Here is an 18,995-nt window from a genome sequence, read left to right on the forward strand (position 1 = left end):
ATGTGGGTCTGGATGGAAGGTTAGTGGGCCTACAGGATCATTTATTTATATTGTTTATATTACAATAATATATTGTAGACCAGTTGTAAGTTCATTTCTTTACAAATAAAAGCTTCTTCCATTTGGATAGTCTATTGAATAATTTTTTTTTTAAAGCTTGTGAAGAATGGGGCATCTTGTAAACCAGGAGCTTAAAAAGGGGCTAGAAACAGTATACATTTTCCAGATTTAAAATTTGCAGAGTTTTAAGTCTTTACTAGTTATTAGTAAAATAGTTTTAAATATCTCAGTCCCATGTATGGTCAGTTAGAAAGCCATACATTAAGAAGGAAAGGAACACAGAAGCAGAACATATATTTAGACATTGACAAATTAGATGGTGTCTTTGTAGTTTAACTCACAGTGTGATTTCAGATTACTCTGCCATTCAGATTGTTCACTTCAGTAGTTCTCACACACGAACTTGCCCAAGGTAAGTATGGCAATTTCTGGAGACACTGATTGTGGTGACTGGGGAAGGAGGTTCTACTGGCATCTGGTGGATGAACGGCAGAGGTGCTCCGGAACATCCTATATAGTACATGGGGCAGCTCCCACAACAAAGGATTATCCAACCTACAACATCAACAGTGCTAAGGATAAACTCTACTTTCATACTATGGTATATTGCCAATGTGATTATGGGTTGCCATGCAGATTCTATGACAGATCTAAGTTACAACTGAAAACAAATCTGGTATGTCATGGAAGAGACCCAGTCACCACTCCCAGTTCTCTATTGTGAGCAACAAAAACTCTGCTCTTAGGAATATTTGCATTAAGAACAGATGTATTTTTAAAAATTAGCTAAATTTAAACTGAGCTAATCCTTTCCTTATGTTAATATTTAAACTATTTAAAGAAAACAATCTTGATTTTCTTGCTCTGAGTTTAATAAAAATGTTTATTTAAATCTGAAAAGTGGGCAGAAGAATCTCAGATTTACATAACAGTTTGTATGTAGTAGTTTTCTGGGTAACACAAACATGAGTATGGCCAACAGGTATAAATATGTTTTTGGAAGTATTTTGTTAAAACTCATAAATAAAGCCCCCAAAAGAGACATTCTGAAAAGGTATGAAAGTTTGGGGTCAGGGGAGAGCTTCAGTTAACTAATATTTCCCAAGGCCTCATTCTTTCCTGTTTGTAAAATTATTAGTCTTGTAGCTTTAGTTTTAACATAGTAACATATCAACAAATTATTACTGATATAGGCTTTTCAATTTGCTCAAAATTACAAAGTATAAGTGGAATGAAGCAGCATTTCCAGTTGACAAATGGATCCACAGGTAATGCCATGTCTCTAAAATTAAGTTTATGACAATTAAACCAAAAAATTGTAGCAATGAGAAAACTATTGACAAAGTACAACCATGGAATGTTCATTTCAATGTAAGCTGGAATCTGTACTTTAAATAAAAGGATAATTACTTGAAGTAGTACAAATGGTAACCAGGTACCAAGAAAACAGATGATCAACTTGGGCAAGAGTGTTTTTTTAGAGTTCATGGTATAAGAAGAGTCTGATGAAAACGGAAAATACAGGATAGTCTCATTCATGTAGGAAGTTATCCTAACAGCCTGTACCAAGGTAATGACTTCTGACCAAGAGGTTATAAAACCCATAAATAAAATTGTCACCATGGAGAATGACAGCCAGTAACTCTGAGCACCAATATAGAAAGGACATTGATGAGAATAAACATTTTGTGCCTTCAGGCTTTGGTAGATAGCTGGATCTCCCAAAACATAAGTAAGGACAGAAATCCAAATTAAAATAATTGTAAAGAAATAACATACTTTTTGACACTTACATGGAAGCTTGGTGGCTTTAGAGAAATAAAGGTAATAATCTATACAAGCTATCAGGAAAACTGGATAATGCAAAAAACCGTAAGTAAAAGAAATAATTTGAATAAATAGGCAGATGTGGTATTTAGTAAATCTAATGCCTAAAAGCACAAAATCCCTGAAATAAGATATAAGGGAAATATTCACCAAAAGTAGAAGATCAGTAAATGCTAGTGAAATGCAAAAATATTCCAAAAAATTTTGATGGGTGTTTTTCCTTTTCATTCCTAATGTGAGGATATTTAACAGTATTTTCCCAAGTATAATCAAGAATAACAGACAGTTACCATCTAGAAGCTGATGTGTTTGATGCAGCTGGTACTGAAAAGAGCAGTTCTCTGAATTAAGAGCACTCATTTTTTGAGTTAAATTTCAAAGGCCTGCTGCTACAATAAAACAGTGCTTCACTTGATTTTCCATCCCTGCAAAGAAAAGTGAAAAGAAAACCTTGATGCCATCTTGATGTTCTCACTACTGTAAAACTTTACAAAGTAAGCACCTCAAAAATCAAATATTTTAATCCAGTCACTTCCCTGAATAATTAACCTTATATTTCTCACACAGAACACGATCGAGAAGAATTCATGCGTATACTCTGGTCATTCTTTGAGATGCAGATGGTCGCATCTATAACCAAACTGCTTTATTTAAATTAGTGAGCTTATTTTTTGAGGATAAATTTCTTGAATGCCCTTCTCCTCCTGATTTCAATTTAAATTGTTTAAATTCAAGATATTTTTAAAAAGCTAGATAAAACACTTTATTTACCAGAGCCAAAATACAGGCTTCAAATAGCAGCCTGATCAGAATACTCAGAACAATCATCCACTGATAGCTGTGGACTCAGTTCCACTCTGACTCTAGACATTACCTGGTTTTGTTTTTCTGCCCATGAAATTTAGATGATACTCATGAGGCCCCTTTAGTATAGCTGTTTTCAAAGCCTTTTAGCTGCAGGATCATCATTTAAATAAATCTCCAAAGCTCAAAGATATAAAACAGATGGTTCAGGTGAAAATCATGAGAATATTGGTAAAGGAAAGATTTATCTTTTGGATGTAACCTGTCAAGTGTGGCACCTGGAGAGATGAAAGACGGTAGGGAAGGAGCAGGGACCAAGTAGCGCTACCTGGAAACATCAAGAATTGCTGCTGCTGCTGCTAAGTCGCTTCAGTCGTGTCCGACTCTGTGCGACCCCATAGACGGCAGCCCACCAGGCTCCCCCATCCCTGGGATTCTCCAGGCAAGAACACTGGAGTGGGTTGCCATTTCCTTCTCCAGTGCATGAAAGTGAAAACGGAAAGTCGCTCAGTCGTGTCCGACTCTTAGCGACCCCATGGACTGGAGCCCACCAGGTTCCTCCGTCCACAGGATTTTCCAGGCGAGAGTACTGGAGTGGGTTGCCATTTCCTTCTCCAATGCATGAAAATGAAAAGTGAGAGTGAAGTCGCTCAGTCGTGTCGACTCTTGGCGACCCCGTGGGACTGGAGCCCACCAGGCTCCTCCGTCCACAGGATTTTCCAGGCGCGAGCACTGGAGTGGGTGCCATCGTAAGTGCAAAGGAACAAGAATGGAGCTGCGTAATTTTTTATCCTGCGTTTCACTTAAGTAAACCTCCTGTTGAAATTTAGCATGGTATTTTTTTTTAAACGTAACATTCACAAGGCATAACAACATTCAATGTGTAGAAAATACAGAGTGAAAACTAAGTCTTCCTATCCCAAGAAACATTTTTAATGGCTGCTTAGTAGCCCATCATAAGGAGGTATCACTTTTAGCCTATCCCTAATTGCTGACATTCATGAGTAAGTTTTTTGTTACTGTTGGGGCTGGATTTTTTTCCCTTGCTGTTATACACAGTGGTAGAACAGTCTTGCAGAAACAACTTTGGGTCAACTGTGCCTTTTGTCTTTAGGATGTTTCTTGAATTTCCTTCTTTTTCTTCCATCCTTTCCGGATTTCTTCCCCTTTGAACTTCGTCTTTCATCATTGCTTCTTCCTGCTTGTAAAGCTGTTCAAGCTCCATTCCTGTTCCTTTGCACTTACCTAGCAATTCTTTATGTTTTTTTTTAAGATATTATACATGTACAGAAAAAGTAAAAAGGTACACATTAAGTTATTAATATGGTATTCCACTTACAGGTTTTTCTGAATTTCTCAAACTTTGAGGAAAAAAAAAAATAAGGGAGTATCAAGTCTAAGGAGTAAAAAAGAAAAAAAAAATTGCCTAGAAACAGGTAACACAATTTCAAGGAAGCTATGAGGATCCTGTCTGAGGGTAAAGAAAAGAAATTGGTATGGGAGAGGGCTGGTCACCAGTTCTGTTGACAAAATCAACTGTAATTTGACAGTGTCTCTCAATTCTTCTCAACTAGGCCAACTTCTAAGCTTTTATATTTGTCTTTACATTACCCAGTTTTAGCAAGAATATTGCTTAGTTGGTTTAGCCAGAATCTCTCCCCCTCTATGTCTGATCAGGTTCCTCATCCTCACTATACTTCAGGTGATGTTTAACCACCTTGACCTGCCTTCAGCAAGAATTCTGATAAGTCAGTTTAACCAGAATCCCCTCTCACTACTGCTGTTTTCCTGGGTAGTAGTCCATTCACAGACCCCTACCTTCTTCCTTGGCTGTAAATTCCCACTTCTACTGCATTTGAGCTTGAGTCCAGTCTCCACACCCGACTGCAAAACCCCAGTATTGTGGTGCCCGTGCCTATCGCCATGGTCTTAAAGTCTGCCTCACTGTTCTCTAACAAGGATCATGGATAATTCTGTCTTTAACATACTCTCATGGATATATATCTACCTTGTCATTAAGGCACACAAATAATGTACCTATTTACACACACATGTATATATGTAAAGATAACTATAAAAATCACCCAATACCTATTTCCATAACTATACGTTATAAAAGAACAAATCAAACAAGTTCTGGGTGTATGCTCAATTTTTTTTTTAAACTATACTCAAAATACACTATAAACTTTATCCTCTCAGAAAAGTTCCATTCCAGATTTGATACACCAGGGCACAGAATCATGGCTACCACCATGAAATGCTACTGGCTTTGGGTAAAGAAACCTGGGTGGAATGATAAGACCATATGAAATCCTCCTTGTGCCAAGGAAAGAACTGGCTTAGTTTTAAATGGCAGATATTGGGAATGGGGGAGGGGAAGGGAAATGGTATGGGTTTATAAAGACCTACTTTTAAAAAGTATGTTTAGGATTAAAAGAAAGAATCATCAGTATAAAATGACTGTATCGTTTATAACTATCCAAAATTCAGAAAGTAAGTCTAAGGAATCGTGTTTAAGCAGGAAACATCCAAGGAATGTGCGCCAAGTTTCCACTTCACCACTAACTCTCTGAGGGGAGCTGCTTGAGAAAGACAGGTCCCTACAGCAGGCAAGTAACCCTGAGTGTCTCCCAGGGGCTAAGGAGGGTCAGAGAAGAGGAAGGGGGCGGGGGCAGCCCCAGCCAAGGAGTCACAAACCAGGAACCTCTTCAAGAGAAGACTGGAAGAGAGAAGACAAGTTTAAAATGGCATATGTAAGAGAATCACAGAGCTGGAAGAAACTTCAGAGGCAAGAAAAACAAGACCCAGGGAAGACAGGCAATTGAGGCAATTTTTATTGCTTTTTAGCAGTTAAAGGGAAGTATGTTGGAAAATGACGTGGAAACCAAAACTTTCTTAGGTGAAAATGTTATACCCCACGTCCCCCAGAAACCACTGAAAGTATTTAAAACTGCAATATTTTGTTGGACAAAAGTCCTTTGATAGGTTACCTGTCCCCAGTCTTCCCTTGACTGCTAGGATTCAGAGATTTATTAAGATACAATCCTTTCCTGCATGATGTTTTAGACTACTTATGAGTCAAGTCATGCTCTTACACAACTTAAGAAGTTAACGTGCAAGTCCTTTTCAAGGCATCTTTGGGCTTGCTGTGTGATCTGGCCAGTTTAGAAGTATTAGTGTTAATACTGAGAGAAACAAATTACTGTTCACAATTACAATTAACAATTACTGTTAATCCTGAGAGAAACAAAACATTATTTCTTTTCACTGACCCAGTCTCTGCTTTTCCATGTATTAATACAACCCAACAAATTCTTAATGACACACTATACTTACTCTGCTTCCTCCAACAGGCCCTTCTTGGCTGATGATCTTCCTATTTTACTCCAGTTTCACTGCCTTTAATTATCTTATTTTTGGCTCCTGGCACACCAAAACGCCATGCAAATAAGCTGTGTGTGAATGAAAACAAAAATAACCACCATTAATGGCCATCTAAATAACTGCAGCTCAGTGCAACTGCCTTCAGATCTCTGCTTAGAAAAACTATTTGTGGGATTAGAGCAAGTAACTAATTGTTTATAATCTTTTTTCCAGCAAAAGGAAGAAAAGAGATCTAATAAATAAATAATCTATTTATTATTTATCTATTATAATTATAATAAATAATTATTATCTAATAATAAAAGATACAATCTAAGATACTTAGATTATATGTGTGTGTGTGGGTGTATGTGCACACATGTGCTCAGTCACCTCTGATTTTTAAATGTTTTTTAAAATTATTTTAATTGGAGGCTAATTACTTTACAATATTGTAATGGTTTTTGCCATACATTCACATGAATCGGCCATGGGTGGACATGTGTCCCCCATCCTGAGCCTCCTCCCACCTCCCTCCCCATCCCATCCCTCAGGGTCATCCCAGTGCACCGGCTTTGAGTGCCCCGTTTCATGCATTGAACCTGGACTGGCGATCTATTCCACATATGGTAACAGACATGTTTCAATGCTATTCTCTCAAATCATCCCACCCTCAGCTCCTCCCACAGAGTCCAAAAGTCTGTTCTTTATATCTGTATCTCTTTTGCTGTCTCGTATATAAGGTCATCGTTACTATCTTTCTAAATTCCATATGCATGCGTTAATATCGGAGAAGGCGATGGCACCCCACTCCAGTACTCTTGCCTGGAAAATCCCATGGACAGAGGAGCCTGGTAGGCTGCAATCTATGGGGTCACGAACAGTCAGACACGACTAAGCGACTTCACTTTCACTTTTCACTTTCATGCATTGGAGAAGGAAATGGCAACCCACTCCAGTGTTCTTGCCTGGAGAATCCCAGGGACGGGAGAGCCTGGTGGGCTGCCGTTTATGGGGTCACACAGAGTCGGAAACGACTTAAGTGACTTAGCAGCAGCAGCAGCAGTATGCATTAATATGCCGTATTTGTGTTTTTCTTTCTGCATGTCCAACTCTGAGACACCATGGACTGTAGCCCGCCAGGCTCCTCTGTCCATGGGATTCTCCAAGAATACTGGAGTGGGTTTCCATTTCCTCCTCCAGGGGATCTTCCTGGCCTAGGAAGAGAACCTGAGTCTCCTGGGTCTCCTGCAGTGGCAGGCAGGTTCTGTATCATTGCCGGGAGACCCTGATACTTGGATGAAGTCACCAAAGACCCTGAGATACAAGTGCGGATAACAAGAATCCTGCTCTCACGGCAGTCTTCACCCACTGGTTCAGAGCCTAACTAGCAGTTCTCAAATGGTTTTGTTTCAGGACCTTTGGCACTTGTTCCATGTTAACATAACATTTTTTTTAAGTGAAAAATCACTCTCTTTTCTCAAACAAAAAAAACTGAGTGAGCACAGTTGCACTCTTTCACATTTCACAAATAACTTCAGTCAGTATCTGGCTCAATAGCAGGCAGCTGAATTCTCATCTATAAAAATCAGCTGCAATATCACACATGTAGCTTTTGTAAAGTCTGCTGCACATTAATGAAAGTTTGAGAGTAAAACAAAAAAGATACATAACTTCATAGCATTATTACAATCAAGCGGCTGTGTTATGCAATCACAGAAAAATTTAACAAAACCATCTTCATTAACAGGATGGGAAGATGAGCACAGCTAACATTCTGGTCTACTGTTACACAGAAAATGAGATTAGCCTGTAGCTGGATTTGCTGAACCTCCTGAGTGAAGAAAGCCTGTGGGAGAAATAATGTATTACACCTTGTCCAGCGTTTTCACATACTTTTTTTCTAACCCCTACAAGCATCATGAAAAGTAGGCATTTTTTTCCTATGAGGAAATGCTCGGGGGTTAACCAGCACATTTCCCCGGGATACATGACTGTTAAGTGTTGAAGCTTGAAGTTCAACCTTGGGTCTGACTTCAAAACTCTTCAGGAAGCCACAATTATGGCTCATCTCACAACTGGAAATGTAGAAGGGGATCTAATTTATGTGAATGAACTTTCCAAGTAAGAGTGACTATGTAGATTACTGGTATCCACAGGAGCGGAGCAGAGTCCCTCAGGGTACTATTCCTGCCGCAGGGAATCAACGGCATGTATTCCAGACGGTGTAGCTCAACACAGTGGGGCCTGTCAACCTGGGTGCTTGCGTGACTGTGTGCGGCAGAGCGGCAAAGCCCCCAGGGATTCAGAATGGATGGACAGTGTAAGCAAGAAGACAGTTTGTTATATCAAGTTGGAAGGATTTGTGATTATATGTTATGGCCTATCCTGACACTTAAAATGCCTTGTAATTCTCTGGACCTTTAACATTTCCTTAAGGAATAGCATGTATTATTTATATTATCAGAACTTATAAATCTATAGTAGAAAAAAGAATTTTGAAAAGCAGCAATGCAAATATAAGAAAATCAGGAAAATCAAAATTCAGTTTTAATTTCCACTAAACTAATTGCTTTTGGACTGTATTGTTCTGACATTCTTATATTTGCCTATATTGGAAGAGAAGGTCTTGATTCAGTGACCCAAATTTTCACCTTAAGGAAAAGAAAAGTAAGGGAATTCCCTGGAGTCCAGTGATTAGGACTCTGCAGTCTTACTGCTGAGGGTCTAGGTTCAATCCCTGGTCAGGGAACTAAGATCTCACATGGTTCACAGTGTGGCCAAAAAAAAAAAAAAAAGAGTAGAGTAAATGCCAAAGTAACCAAGGGAAGGCTCTAAGAAAGAGCAGAAAACAACAGAAATTTTAAAACACAACAGAAAAAAACAGTCAAAAGCTGGTTATTTGAAACAAAAAAAACAAAACAATAAAACTATAAACCTCCAACCAAACTGAGAAAGAAACTTAGGAAAATTAGGAAAAAGAGGGTCTCAGTACAGACCCTACAAACATTATAAAGATAATAGGGGACTATTTAGAATAAGTTTATTCCAATAAATGAGACAACTGTGATGAAACAGACAAATTTCTGGAAAGACACAAACTACCAAAACTCATTCAAAAAGATCCCTTAAAAAAATAAGGCTCATAGGGCTTCCCTGCTGGCTCAGTGGTAAAGAATTCACCTGCCAGTGCAGGAGACACGAGTTCAATCCCTGATCTGGGAAGATCCCACGTGCCGAGCAGCAAGCTCCAGAGCACAGGAGCCGTAGCGACTGAAGCCCAATCAGCAGTGCGCTCAGCTGCAGCTGCGGAGCCCAGGTGTTCTAGAGCCTGATGCTGGCAACAAGAGAAGCAGCCGTGATGCGGCCCTTGCGCCACGACTAGAGAGCAACCCCCACGTGCTGCCACTAGAGAAGAGCGTGTGCAGCGACGAAGACCCAACCTGGCCAAAAATAAATAGATAAACACATGTTTAAAATTCCTATTAAAGAAATTGATTTCATACTTAAAAACCTTCCCACAAAGAAAATCTTAGGCTCAGATGCTTGCACAGATGAATTCTGCCAAACATTTAAGGAAGAAATACCAGACAAGGAGAACAGAAGAGAGAAAAACCTTCCAACTTACAAGACCAAAACAAAGACACTTCAAGAAAACTGAGTTACAAAGCATCATCCCTCAAGAATACGAGGCAAAAAACCTTAACAAAACATATGCTATGAAATTAAATTCATTAATATACAAAAATAACAATATAATCTAATACATCATAGCTAATACAATCTTCCAACACTAGAAAATCAATGTAATTCATCATGTTAACAGAATAATGGAGAAAAGCTATATGATCATCTGAAGAGATGTAGAAAAAGCACTTAACAAAACCCAACATGATTAAAAAAACACTCTCACAAAAACAAAGAGAAGGCAACTTCCCAACCAGATAAAAAGCATCAATGAAAAACCCAAATGCTGAAAGAGTCGTGCTTTTCCCCCTACAATCAGGAGCCATGCAAGGATGTCCACCCTCCAACCTGCCTCAACATTTCATTAGAGGTCTTAGCTAACACAGGAAGTCATTAAGAAGAAATAAAAGGTATGTATATAGGAAAGAAGTAAAGCTGTCTTTAATCATGAGTGATATGATCATTACTTAGAAAGTCTGCAGTAAGAGCTACTAAAATAAGTGAATTTAGCAAGGCTGCAGATTAATTTTTTAAAATCAATTTCTATATACCAGTGATACTGGAAAACGAAATCACATTTGCCATAGCATTAAAAATATGAAAAATGTAGGGCTAAGTTTAACAAACCACATGCAAGCACAGTATTCTGAATATTTTAAACACTCAGAAATAGCACTTGTGTATGCTTTTGTATCATTTGTGGACAAAAACTTATAGACAGGTACAAATCTAAATCCTCTTTTGCAACTCAGAACTCACTGTTCAGCATCAATTTTGATACAGATAAAAAGGAACATGATACCTAAAGCAGATTCAAGTAACGTGGGTTCTGATATACACAAAGGTTGTTTCCAGGATTATAGAACTGATAATTTAAAAGCATAAACTATGAGGGAAATGATTATATTGATTTAGTACTCTAATTTTAGTGTTGACATGAAACAAGGATGGCTTGCTTTTTAAGACTTTTCATCTTGAGAACACAACATCTATACTTCAAAAGGTAATGGCATAGCTCAGTGATCTCTGTCCTAGGATGTGACAGCTTAGGAGTGAATATGACTTCAACTTTATGCATGTTTAGAGGGTGTGCAAAATTAAGAACTAATCACATCTGTCTCCTCTGACCCTAAACACGGTCCTAAGATAAACTGCTTGAGAAAACTGGATCCCAAAGGTTACAGGTGGGGAATTTTTGAAGTGTGTCCATATCAGACTGGAGATCAAAGAAGGTGACCTCAAAGAATTCTGGACTGACAACTGTGAACTGAGCAAAAGTTCTTTTTAAAAGGGCTCTCTTGAAGAGTATGACTCAAACACTGGAGGAACTATGGTGACTGTCAGTGGAAGGAATCAGAACATGTTAAATTCCTCAAAAATGTATTGACAAATAATTTTGTCTGTGTTACACATAATGTTAAAAGCCCTTTACGCTTATAAATAGATATTGCAGAAAGAAATTAAAGATCTAAATCAATGAAGATGTTTATGACGGACTGTAAGACTCAGCAAGTTTTTTGTAGAAATTGGCAAGCTGATTCTACAACTTATATGGAAATGTAAAGGACCCAACAGGGCCAAAATAATTTTTAAGAACAAAGTTAGTGAACTTACATTATCTGATCTTAAGAACTGTTATAAAGGTACAGAAATAAAGAGGGAGTATTAGCATAAGGGGGAGAAGAAAATGGCAACCCACTCCAGTATTCTTGCCTGGAGAATCCCGTGGACAGAGGAGCCTGGTGGGCTGCTGTCCACAGGGTCACACACAGTCAGACACGACTGAAGTGACTTAGCATGCATGCATGCATTGGAGAAGGAAATGGCAATCCACTCCAGCATTCTTGCCTGGAGACTCCAAGAGACAGAGGAGCCAGGTGGGCTGCCGTCTATGGGGTCGCACAGAGTCGGAGACGACTGAAGCGACTTAGCAGCCGCAGCATAAGATAGGATTCCCAGTGGTAAAGAATCCACCTACCAATGCAGGAGACAAGAGACACAGGTTCGATCTCTGGGTTGGAAAGATTCCTTGGAGTAGGAAATGGCAACCCACTCCAGTATTCTCCCCTGGAAAATTCCATGGACAGAGAAGCCTGGAGGGCTACAGTCCATGGGGTCGCACAGTCGGCCACAACTGAGCAGCATTTCTGTAAGGATAGTTCTATAAATCAATGGACCAGAAAAGAATCCAGTAGACTCACACATTTATGGTCAGTTGATTCTCAACAAAAGGACAAGTTAATTAAGAAGGGGAAGGATAGTATTTTCTAAAAGTGGTGCTGGAAAATGGATATCCATATGGATATATCCATAGCCACAAAAATAAACTCCAAATGGATCATAAGACTAAATGTAGAAGTGAAGCTGAAATTTGTAGAAAAAAACCAGATCTTTCTGATCCTAGTAGGTGTACTAGCTTCCAAGGGCTGCCATAAAAAATTACCACTGGGTAGTCAAAACAACAGAAATTAATTTTCTCACAGTTCTGGGGGCCAGAAATCTGAAGTCAAGGTCTCAGCACAGCCGTGCTTCCTTACAGCTCTAGAGGAGCGTCCTCCCCTGCCTCTGGCAGTTTCTGGAGACTCACGGCACTCCGTGGCTTGCGCCAGCGTGACACCTGTCTCTGCCTCCATCTTCACCTAGGCTTCTCCCCTGTGTTGTCTCTGTGTGTCCTCCACTCTTCTTGTAAGCACCCTGGTCACTGCATTCAGGGCCCTCCTTATTCTGGTATGACCTTATCTTCATCACATCTGCAAAAACCTATTTCCAAATAAAGTTGCATTTCAGATAAATAAGAATTGGGCAGGGGGGACCCAAAGCTAGTGGAGGTGATGGAATGCCAGCTGAGCTACTTCAAATCCTAAAAGATGATGCTGTTAAGTGCTGCACTCAATATGCCAGCAAATTTGGAAAACTCAGCAGTAGCTGCAGGACTGAAAAAGGGCAGCTTTCACTCCAATTCCAAAGAAGGGCAATGCCAAAGAATGTTCAAAGTACCATACAATTGCACTCATTTCACATGCTAGCAAGGTAATGCTCAAAGTCCTTCAAGCTAGGCTTCAACAGTATATGAACCAAGAACTTCCAGATGTTCAAGGTGGATTTAGAAAAGGTAGAGAAATCAGAGATCAAATTGCCAACATCTGCTGGATCATAGAAATAAGAGAATTTCAGAAAAATATCTACTTCTGCTTCACTGACTCCACTAAAGCCTCTGACTGGGTAGATCACAACAAACTGTGGAAAATTCCTAGAGATGGGAATATCAGACCACCTCACCTGTCTCCTGTGAAACCTGTATGTAGGTCAAGAAGCAGCAGTCAGGACATGGAACAATGGACTGGCTCCAAACTGGGCAAGGAGTACGTCAAGGCTATATATTGTCACCCTGCTTATTTAACTTAAATGCAGAGTACGTCATGTGAAACGCTGGACTGGATGAATGACAAGCTGGAATCAAGACTGTGGAAAGAAATACCAACACTCAGATACAATGATATCACTCTAATGGCAGAAAGCGAAGAGGAACTAAAGAGCCTCTTGATGAGGGTGAAAGAGGAGAGTGAAAATGCTGGCTTAAAACTCAACATTTAAAAAACTAAAATCACGGCATCTGGTCCCATCACTTCATGTCATATAGATGGGGGAAAAGTGGAAACAGTGACAGACTTTATTTTCTTGGACTCCAAAATCACTGTGGACAGTGACTATAGCCATGAAATTAAAAGCCTTTTGCTCCTTAGAAGAAAAGCTATGACGAACCTAGACAGTGTATTAAATAGCAGAGACATCACTTTGCTGACAAATGTCCTGAATAGTCAAAGCTATGGTTTTTCCAGTGGTCATGTATGGATGTGAGCACTGGACCAAGGCGGAGCACCGATGAAGTGATGCTTTTGAACTGTGGTGTTGGAGAAGACCCTTGAGAGTCCCTTGGACAACAAGGAGATCCAACCAGTCAATCCTAAAGGAAATCAACCCTGAATATTCACTGGAAGGACTGATGCTGAAACTCCAGTACTTTGGCCACCTGATGTGAAGAGCTGACTGACTGGAAAAGACTCTGATATTGGGAAAGACTGAAGGCAGGAGGAGAAGGGGATGACAGAAGATGAGATGGTTGGATGGCATCATTGACTCAATGGACTCAATGGTTTGGGCCAACTCCAGGAGACAGTGAAGGGCAGGGAAGCCTAGTACACTGCAGTTCATAGGGCCACAAAGAGCTGGACACGACTTAGTGACTGAAAAACAACTGGACATCCACTGCAGTGGTCACAGCTTTCTCAGCATGTGCACATGTGCTCACGCACACACACAGGTTGATAAACTGGACTCAGTTAAAAAGCAAATATTTACTTCTCTTTAAAAGCATAGTTAAGAAAAACAAAAGCTACAGACTTTACAGTGAGATGATATTCAGAGTTATCAATGACTTAGACCCAGAATAAAAACAGATTCTTATATCTCTAAGATAATTAGCCTTTCAAAAAATGGGCGAAAGATCTGAACAGACGTGTTCAGGAAACAAAGACCACGTGAGATACTGTTGCAGACCCACTAGAGGAGCTAAAATTTAAAGACTGACACTATGTGTGTTGACGAGGATGTAGAACAACCTGAAAGTGCTTAAACAGTTTGCAGATTTCTTAACAATGTTAACATTCGATTACTTATCCAATAATCCTCCTCCTAGGTATTTACCCAAGAAAAATGAACATGTATGTCCACAAAAAGAGACTTAGACACAAACGTGTGTGGCAGCTTGATTCACCATGGCTCCAAAAGCCACACCACACATCCACCAACAGGAGAATGGATAAATAAACTGTGTGTTAAGCCACTTCAGTGATGGCTGACTCTTTGCAACCCTATGGACCACAGCCCATCAGGCTCCCCCTCTGTCCACAGGATTCTCCAGGCAAGACCCAGGGATCGAACCCGAGTCTTTTTGTCTCCTGCACTGGCAGGTGGATTCTTCAGCACGAGCACCACCTAAACAGTAGTATACCCACAGAATGCACTTTTTATGGATAGGAAGTAGAGCAGTAGTAGAATAGACAGACAGCAGAATACTTTTCAGCAATGAAAAGGAATAAAGTACTGATACATGCTACACAGGGATAAACTGAAAAAACATGCTGAAAGAAAACATCCTAGCACAAAATAGTACAGACTGTATAATTCCAAGTGTATGGAATTATAGAACAGCAGAACTAATCTATAGGGTCAGACAGACCATCAGTAGAAACCTAGGACCAGGCTGGGGCAGAGGCACCAGGGAACTTTTTCGTAGAGATGAAAATGTAATTTATTTGGATTGAGATGGTGGTTCAACAAGTTAATACACATCTTTCAAAATTCAAACCGAACACGGAAATGGGTATGTTTTATTTATTTTTAACGCTTTCATCTCACAGTGTTAAATTTAAAAGTAAAAATCTAGAATTGATTTAAATATTCAGCAATAGGAAATTCACTATATAAATTAGGATACAACCTCCAATGAAGCTGTTTCTTTCCTTTCCAAGAAAACAGGAACATAAGCATCACCTTGGAGCTTGCTATGGGCTTCCTAGGTGGCTTAACTGAACAGAATCTGCCCGCCAAGCAGGAGACTCAGGTTCGATCCCTGGGTTGGGAAGATTCCTTGGAAAAGAAAATGGCAACTCCAGTACTCTTGCCTAGGAAATACCGTGGACAGAGGAGCCTGGTGGGCTACAGTCCACAGCGTTGCGAAGAGTCAGACATGACTTAGCAACTAAACAACAGCAGCAAGGAGCTTATTATAAATACAGAATCTCAGGCTCCAACTTGGAGCTGTTGAATCAATCAGCATTTTTAATCAAATCTTCAGATGAGTCATATATACTGATAATAGACTGAAGAATGCCAGCAACAGAGAAAGCACAGTGGCAATTCAATTTATACTTCAGGGCCCCCCAGAGGCTTAGGAATTGTTGGCCCAGGTAGCTTTGAAAAGGGATGCAAAGATGGGGCTAAAAACAAGAGGATTACCTGCAAATGAAATAAACAGATCCGAGATTCCTTCCCCAATACAATGCAACAGGTAACAGTCTCTCCCAAACTGTGGAATAAGAATGGAGGTGTTCTCTGGCACGGGGAACAGAGTCTCTAGACTATGGCAACAGTTGAAGATGAAGGGCTACCAGGCTGAAAACAGACTCTGAGTAAAACTATGCACATTAAAAGTTGAGACCTCCCCAGCCTTCTTTTCCCCACTTAGATTGCAAGAATACCATTTTGACAAAACATGAAGATCCAAACATCCTTCTCTAGGGATCAATCCAGGAAAAAACAGTGAAGACACTGACACTTGAGGAAACTTCCCAGATTATGCTCTACTCGTAAGTATGACCAGACATCCACAGATTCTCAGACATTCGAAGAAAATCTCTACAATGAAAAGTCAAACCCACAAGCAGAAAAAAAGATAACTTGTAGAAAAGAGACACAGTGCTAGAAGAAAACATTATTTAAAAACTCATTGTTTTTAGGAAGAAGGTACTGCATTCGCGAAACAAAAAGAGGAAGCTATTTCCAACCACCACCACAGAAAAGAAATCACTCCTGGAAGATAAAAGTCTGATGGCAGAAATGATAAGCTGAACTGTAGAGTTAGAAAATAAAGTTCAGGAAATTTCCCAGAAAATGTAGAACAAAAAGATAAAGGATAAGAAAACAGAAAACCAATCCAGCAGGTGGGAAATCTGAACAATAGGAGTCACAGAAAGAGAATAAACTGGAAAGAAGGGAATCAAGGAAGAAAAAGGTGTACCATTTTCTAGAACTGAAAGCTTTTCAAGACTGAAAACCTTCCACCTTGATGGAAGAAAATAGACCTGTGCTGAGATACATCAGAAATTTCGAAACTGATAACAGAAGGGAAGAGATAACCAGTTTCCCAAGAGAAAACAAATTTTATACCAAGAATTAAGGGATAGAAGGGAATCCCTTGAAAACAGGTGAATTAAGGGAAAAAATACAGGATTTATGCTGCCTTATATGAGGCGTACCACTGGGTAACCAAGTAGAAGATGAGGGGAAGCAGCTCTTTAAAGTGTTCCAACTTGTAAATGAAAAGTTGTAGACCTGAAACTCCGCCCATGAATTAACAGCTGCTGGCACTAAGCACCTATGGCTGTGATGTCACAGCGGGAGAGGAACCGACATTCTGTGCCTTCTACAGGCTGAACCTGAGTCTGCCAATCTCTGGATCCAGCTGCCAATTTGCAAGAAAGGCAAAGGACACAAAACTGGAAACAATCCAGATTTCAATCAATGAGTGAATGGATAAACAATAGTGGGAGACCCATGCTGTGGATCACTACTGAGCAATAAAAAGGAGGAGCTATCAATACACGCAACAATACAGACGAGTCTCAAAATAACTATGCTGAGTGGGAGAGGCCAGGCAAAAACCAGAATGCATGCTGCATGATTCTATTTGCATAAAATCTCAGAAAACACAAACTCACCTAGAATGACAGAAAGCAGATACTACTTGCTGAGGAGACAGGAGTGGGAGAAGGGAGAAATTACAGAGGGCCACAGGGAACTTTTGGGGTAATAAATGTATTTAGTCTCCTGATGCTGGTGGTGTTTCATGGGTATAGATACATGGCAAAAGGTATCAAACTGTACACATCAGATATGTGCAGTTACTGTATGTCAGTTATACTTCAATAAAGCCGTTTTAAAACAAGGTGATGAACACAGAGGGACTACTGAGCTGCACAATGAGTGTGCAATCAGCAAAAGTCACAGTGGAAAACCCTAAAGGTCAAGTGGTCCAGTTCTTCAATAGAAGGAATGGAGACGTGATCTATGCATTAAAACAGAGACGTGAAAGACCTCTCAAACACTTTTCAAAGCAAGTGTAGGACTATAGTCTCCAGGGACAAACACTTGGATGATAAAACTACTTTTTAGAAATGCAAGAAAGCCTTCTCAAATGTAAAAAAGAATGAAAGAATGGCATCTGCAGCAACATGGATGGACACAGAGGCTATCATACTAAGCGAAGTCAGAAAGAGAAAAATATCATATGATATCACACGTGTGACATCTAAAATATGACATACATGAATTTATCCATGAAATGGAAACAGACTCACAGACTAACAGAACAGACTTCTGTGTGCCAAGGGGGAGGGGAGATGGTGAAGGGATGCAGTGGGAGATGGGAATTAGCAGGTGGAAACCACTGTATAAAGGATGGATAGACAAGGCCTAGGATCAGGCTCCTCAACAACCAGAAGCCAGAAATACCTTTAATGGGTTGCTAAATTTAACCAAATAATAACAACACTTTCTGACTAAAAACTATAGGAAAAATTAAAACAACAAGTTGGAAAAAAATATATAAAATATAATCTCTTACAAATCAACCAGAGAAAAGATCAGAAGTCCAACAGTGAAACAGTAAAAAGAGCGAAGGACTGGAAGAGACAATTAACAAAAAGGGAAAATGAGCTGTTAAATATATGAAAAGACATCAACATCACTCATACAGAAAACCAGAAATTTAAACTATCCTGTCTGTTTCTTAAAAAGATAGGCACCCTCCCAAATTTGTCAGTAGTGTATATCTCTGAGACTTGTAGCAGTATAACTGGAAAAACTCCTTTGAAAGCAATTTTAAAATATCTATCAAAGTTGCAAACATATGTGTATGTCCTTTGAGCCAACAATTCCACTCCTAAGGATATATCCTACAGATTCACTTTCATGCATGAAAAAATGTCTATAAGATTATTCATGGAAGCACTGTTTATTATAACAAAGGGATGGAAATAATCTAAATATCCATCAAAAAGGAAACAGTTACATAAATTAATCCAATGCAATACTATGCAGTTATTTTTTAAGAAGAAACTCTCTGGATACTGACATGGACATGTCTCTGAGAAACATTATTAAGGAAAACATCAAGATACAGAACAGTGCATAGAACACACCACCATTTGTGTAAAAGCAGTAAGAAGACAAAACAAAACACATAGTTCCACATACGCATAAAGAAATCCTGGAAAGACAACTAAGTCAAAAAACAATGATAGCATCAGCAGGAGCTTGTCAGATGGGGTCATGAAGGGATGGAGACCTTAATACACCGTCCCTACTATTAAAATTCTCCTAACCAAGGATCATACGAGACTACTGTGAACAACTATATGCCAATAAAATGGACAACTTGGAAGATACGGACAAATTCTTAGAAAAGTATA

The 18,995-nt window shown here is 39.4% G+C and overlaps 1 protein-coding gene and 1 non-coding gene across 2 annotated transcripts in view; one reads left to right on the forward strand and one right to left on the reverse strand.

The window, feature by feature from the left end:
• Window positions 1-937: 937 nt before the first annotated feature.
• The window catches only part of GPR160 (G protein-coupled receptor 160), a 59,579-nt gene continuing 41,521 nt past the window's right edge, over window positions 938-18,995 (reverse strand). The window contains exons 3-4 of the mRNA XM_068982977.1: window positions 6,031-6,146; window positions 938-2,312 (exon numbers count right to left, since the gene is read on the reverse strand). Coding sequence (XP_068839078.1) covers window positions 1,231-2,247 — 1,017 coding nt within the window. The 5' untranslated portion in view covers window positions 2,248-2,312; window positions 6,031-6,146 and the 3' untranslated portion in view covers window positions 938-1,230. The remainder of the gene's footprint in view (window positions 2,313-6,030; window positions 6,147-18,995) is intronic.
• LOC138093987 (small nucleolar RNA SNORA40) lies at window positions 10,416-10,542 on the forward strand. The gene has a single exon (XR_011146185.1). It is a non-coding gene; the product is annotated as a small nucleolar RNA SNORA40 (small nucleolar RNA).

The sequence above is a fragment of the Capricornis sumatraensis genome, chromosome 1 (genome assembly GCF_032405125.1).
Source record: "Capricornis sumatraensis isolate serow.1 chromosome 1, serow.2, whole genome shotgun sequence".
Taxonomy (NCBI): Eukaryota; Metazoa; Chordata; class Mammalia; order Artiodactyla; family Bovidae; genus Capricornis; species Capricornis sumatraensis.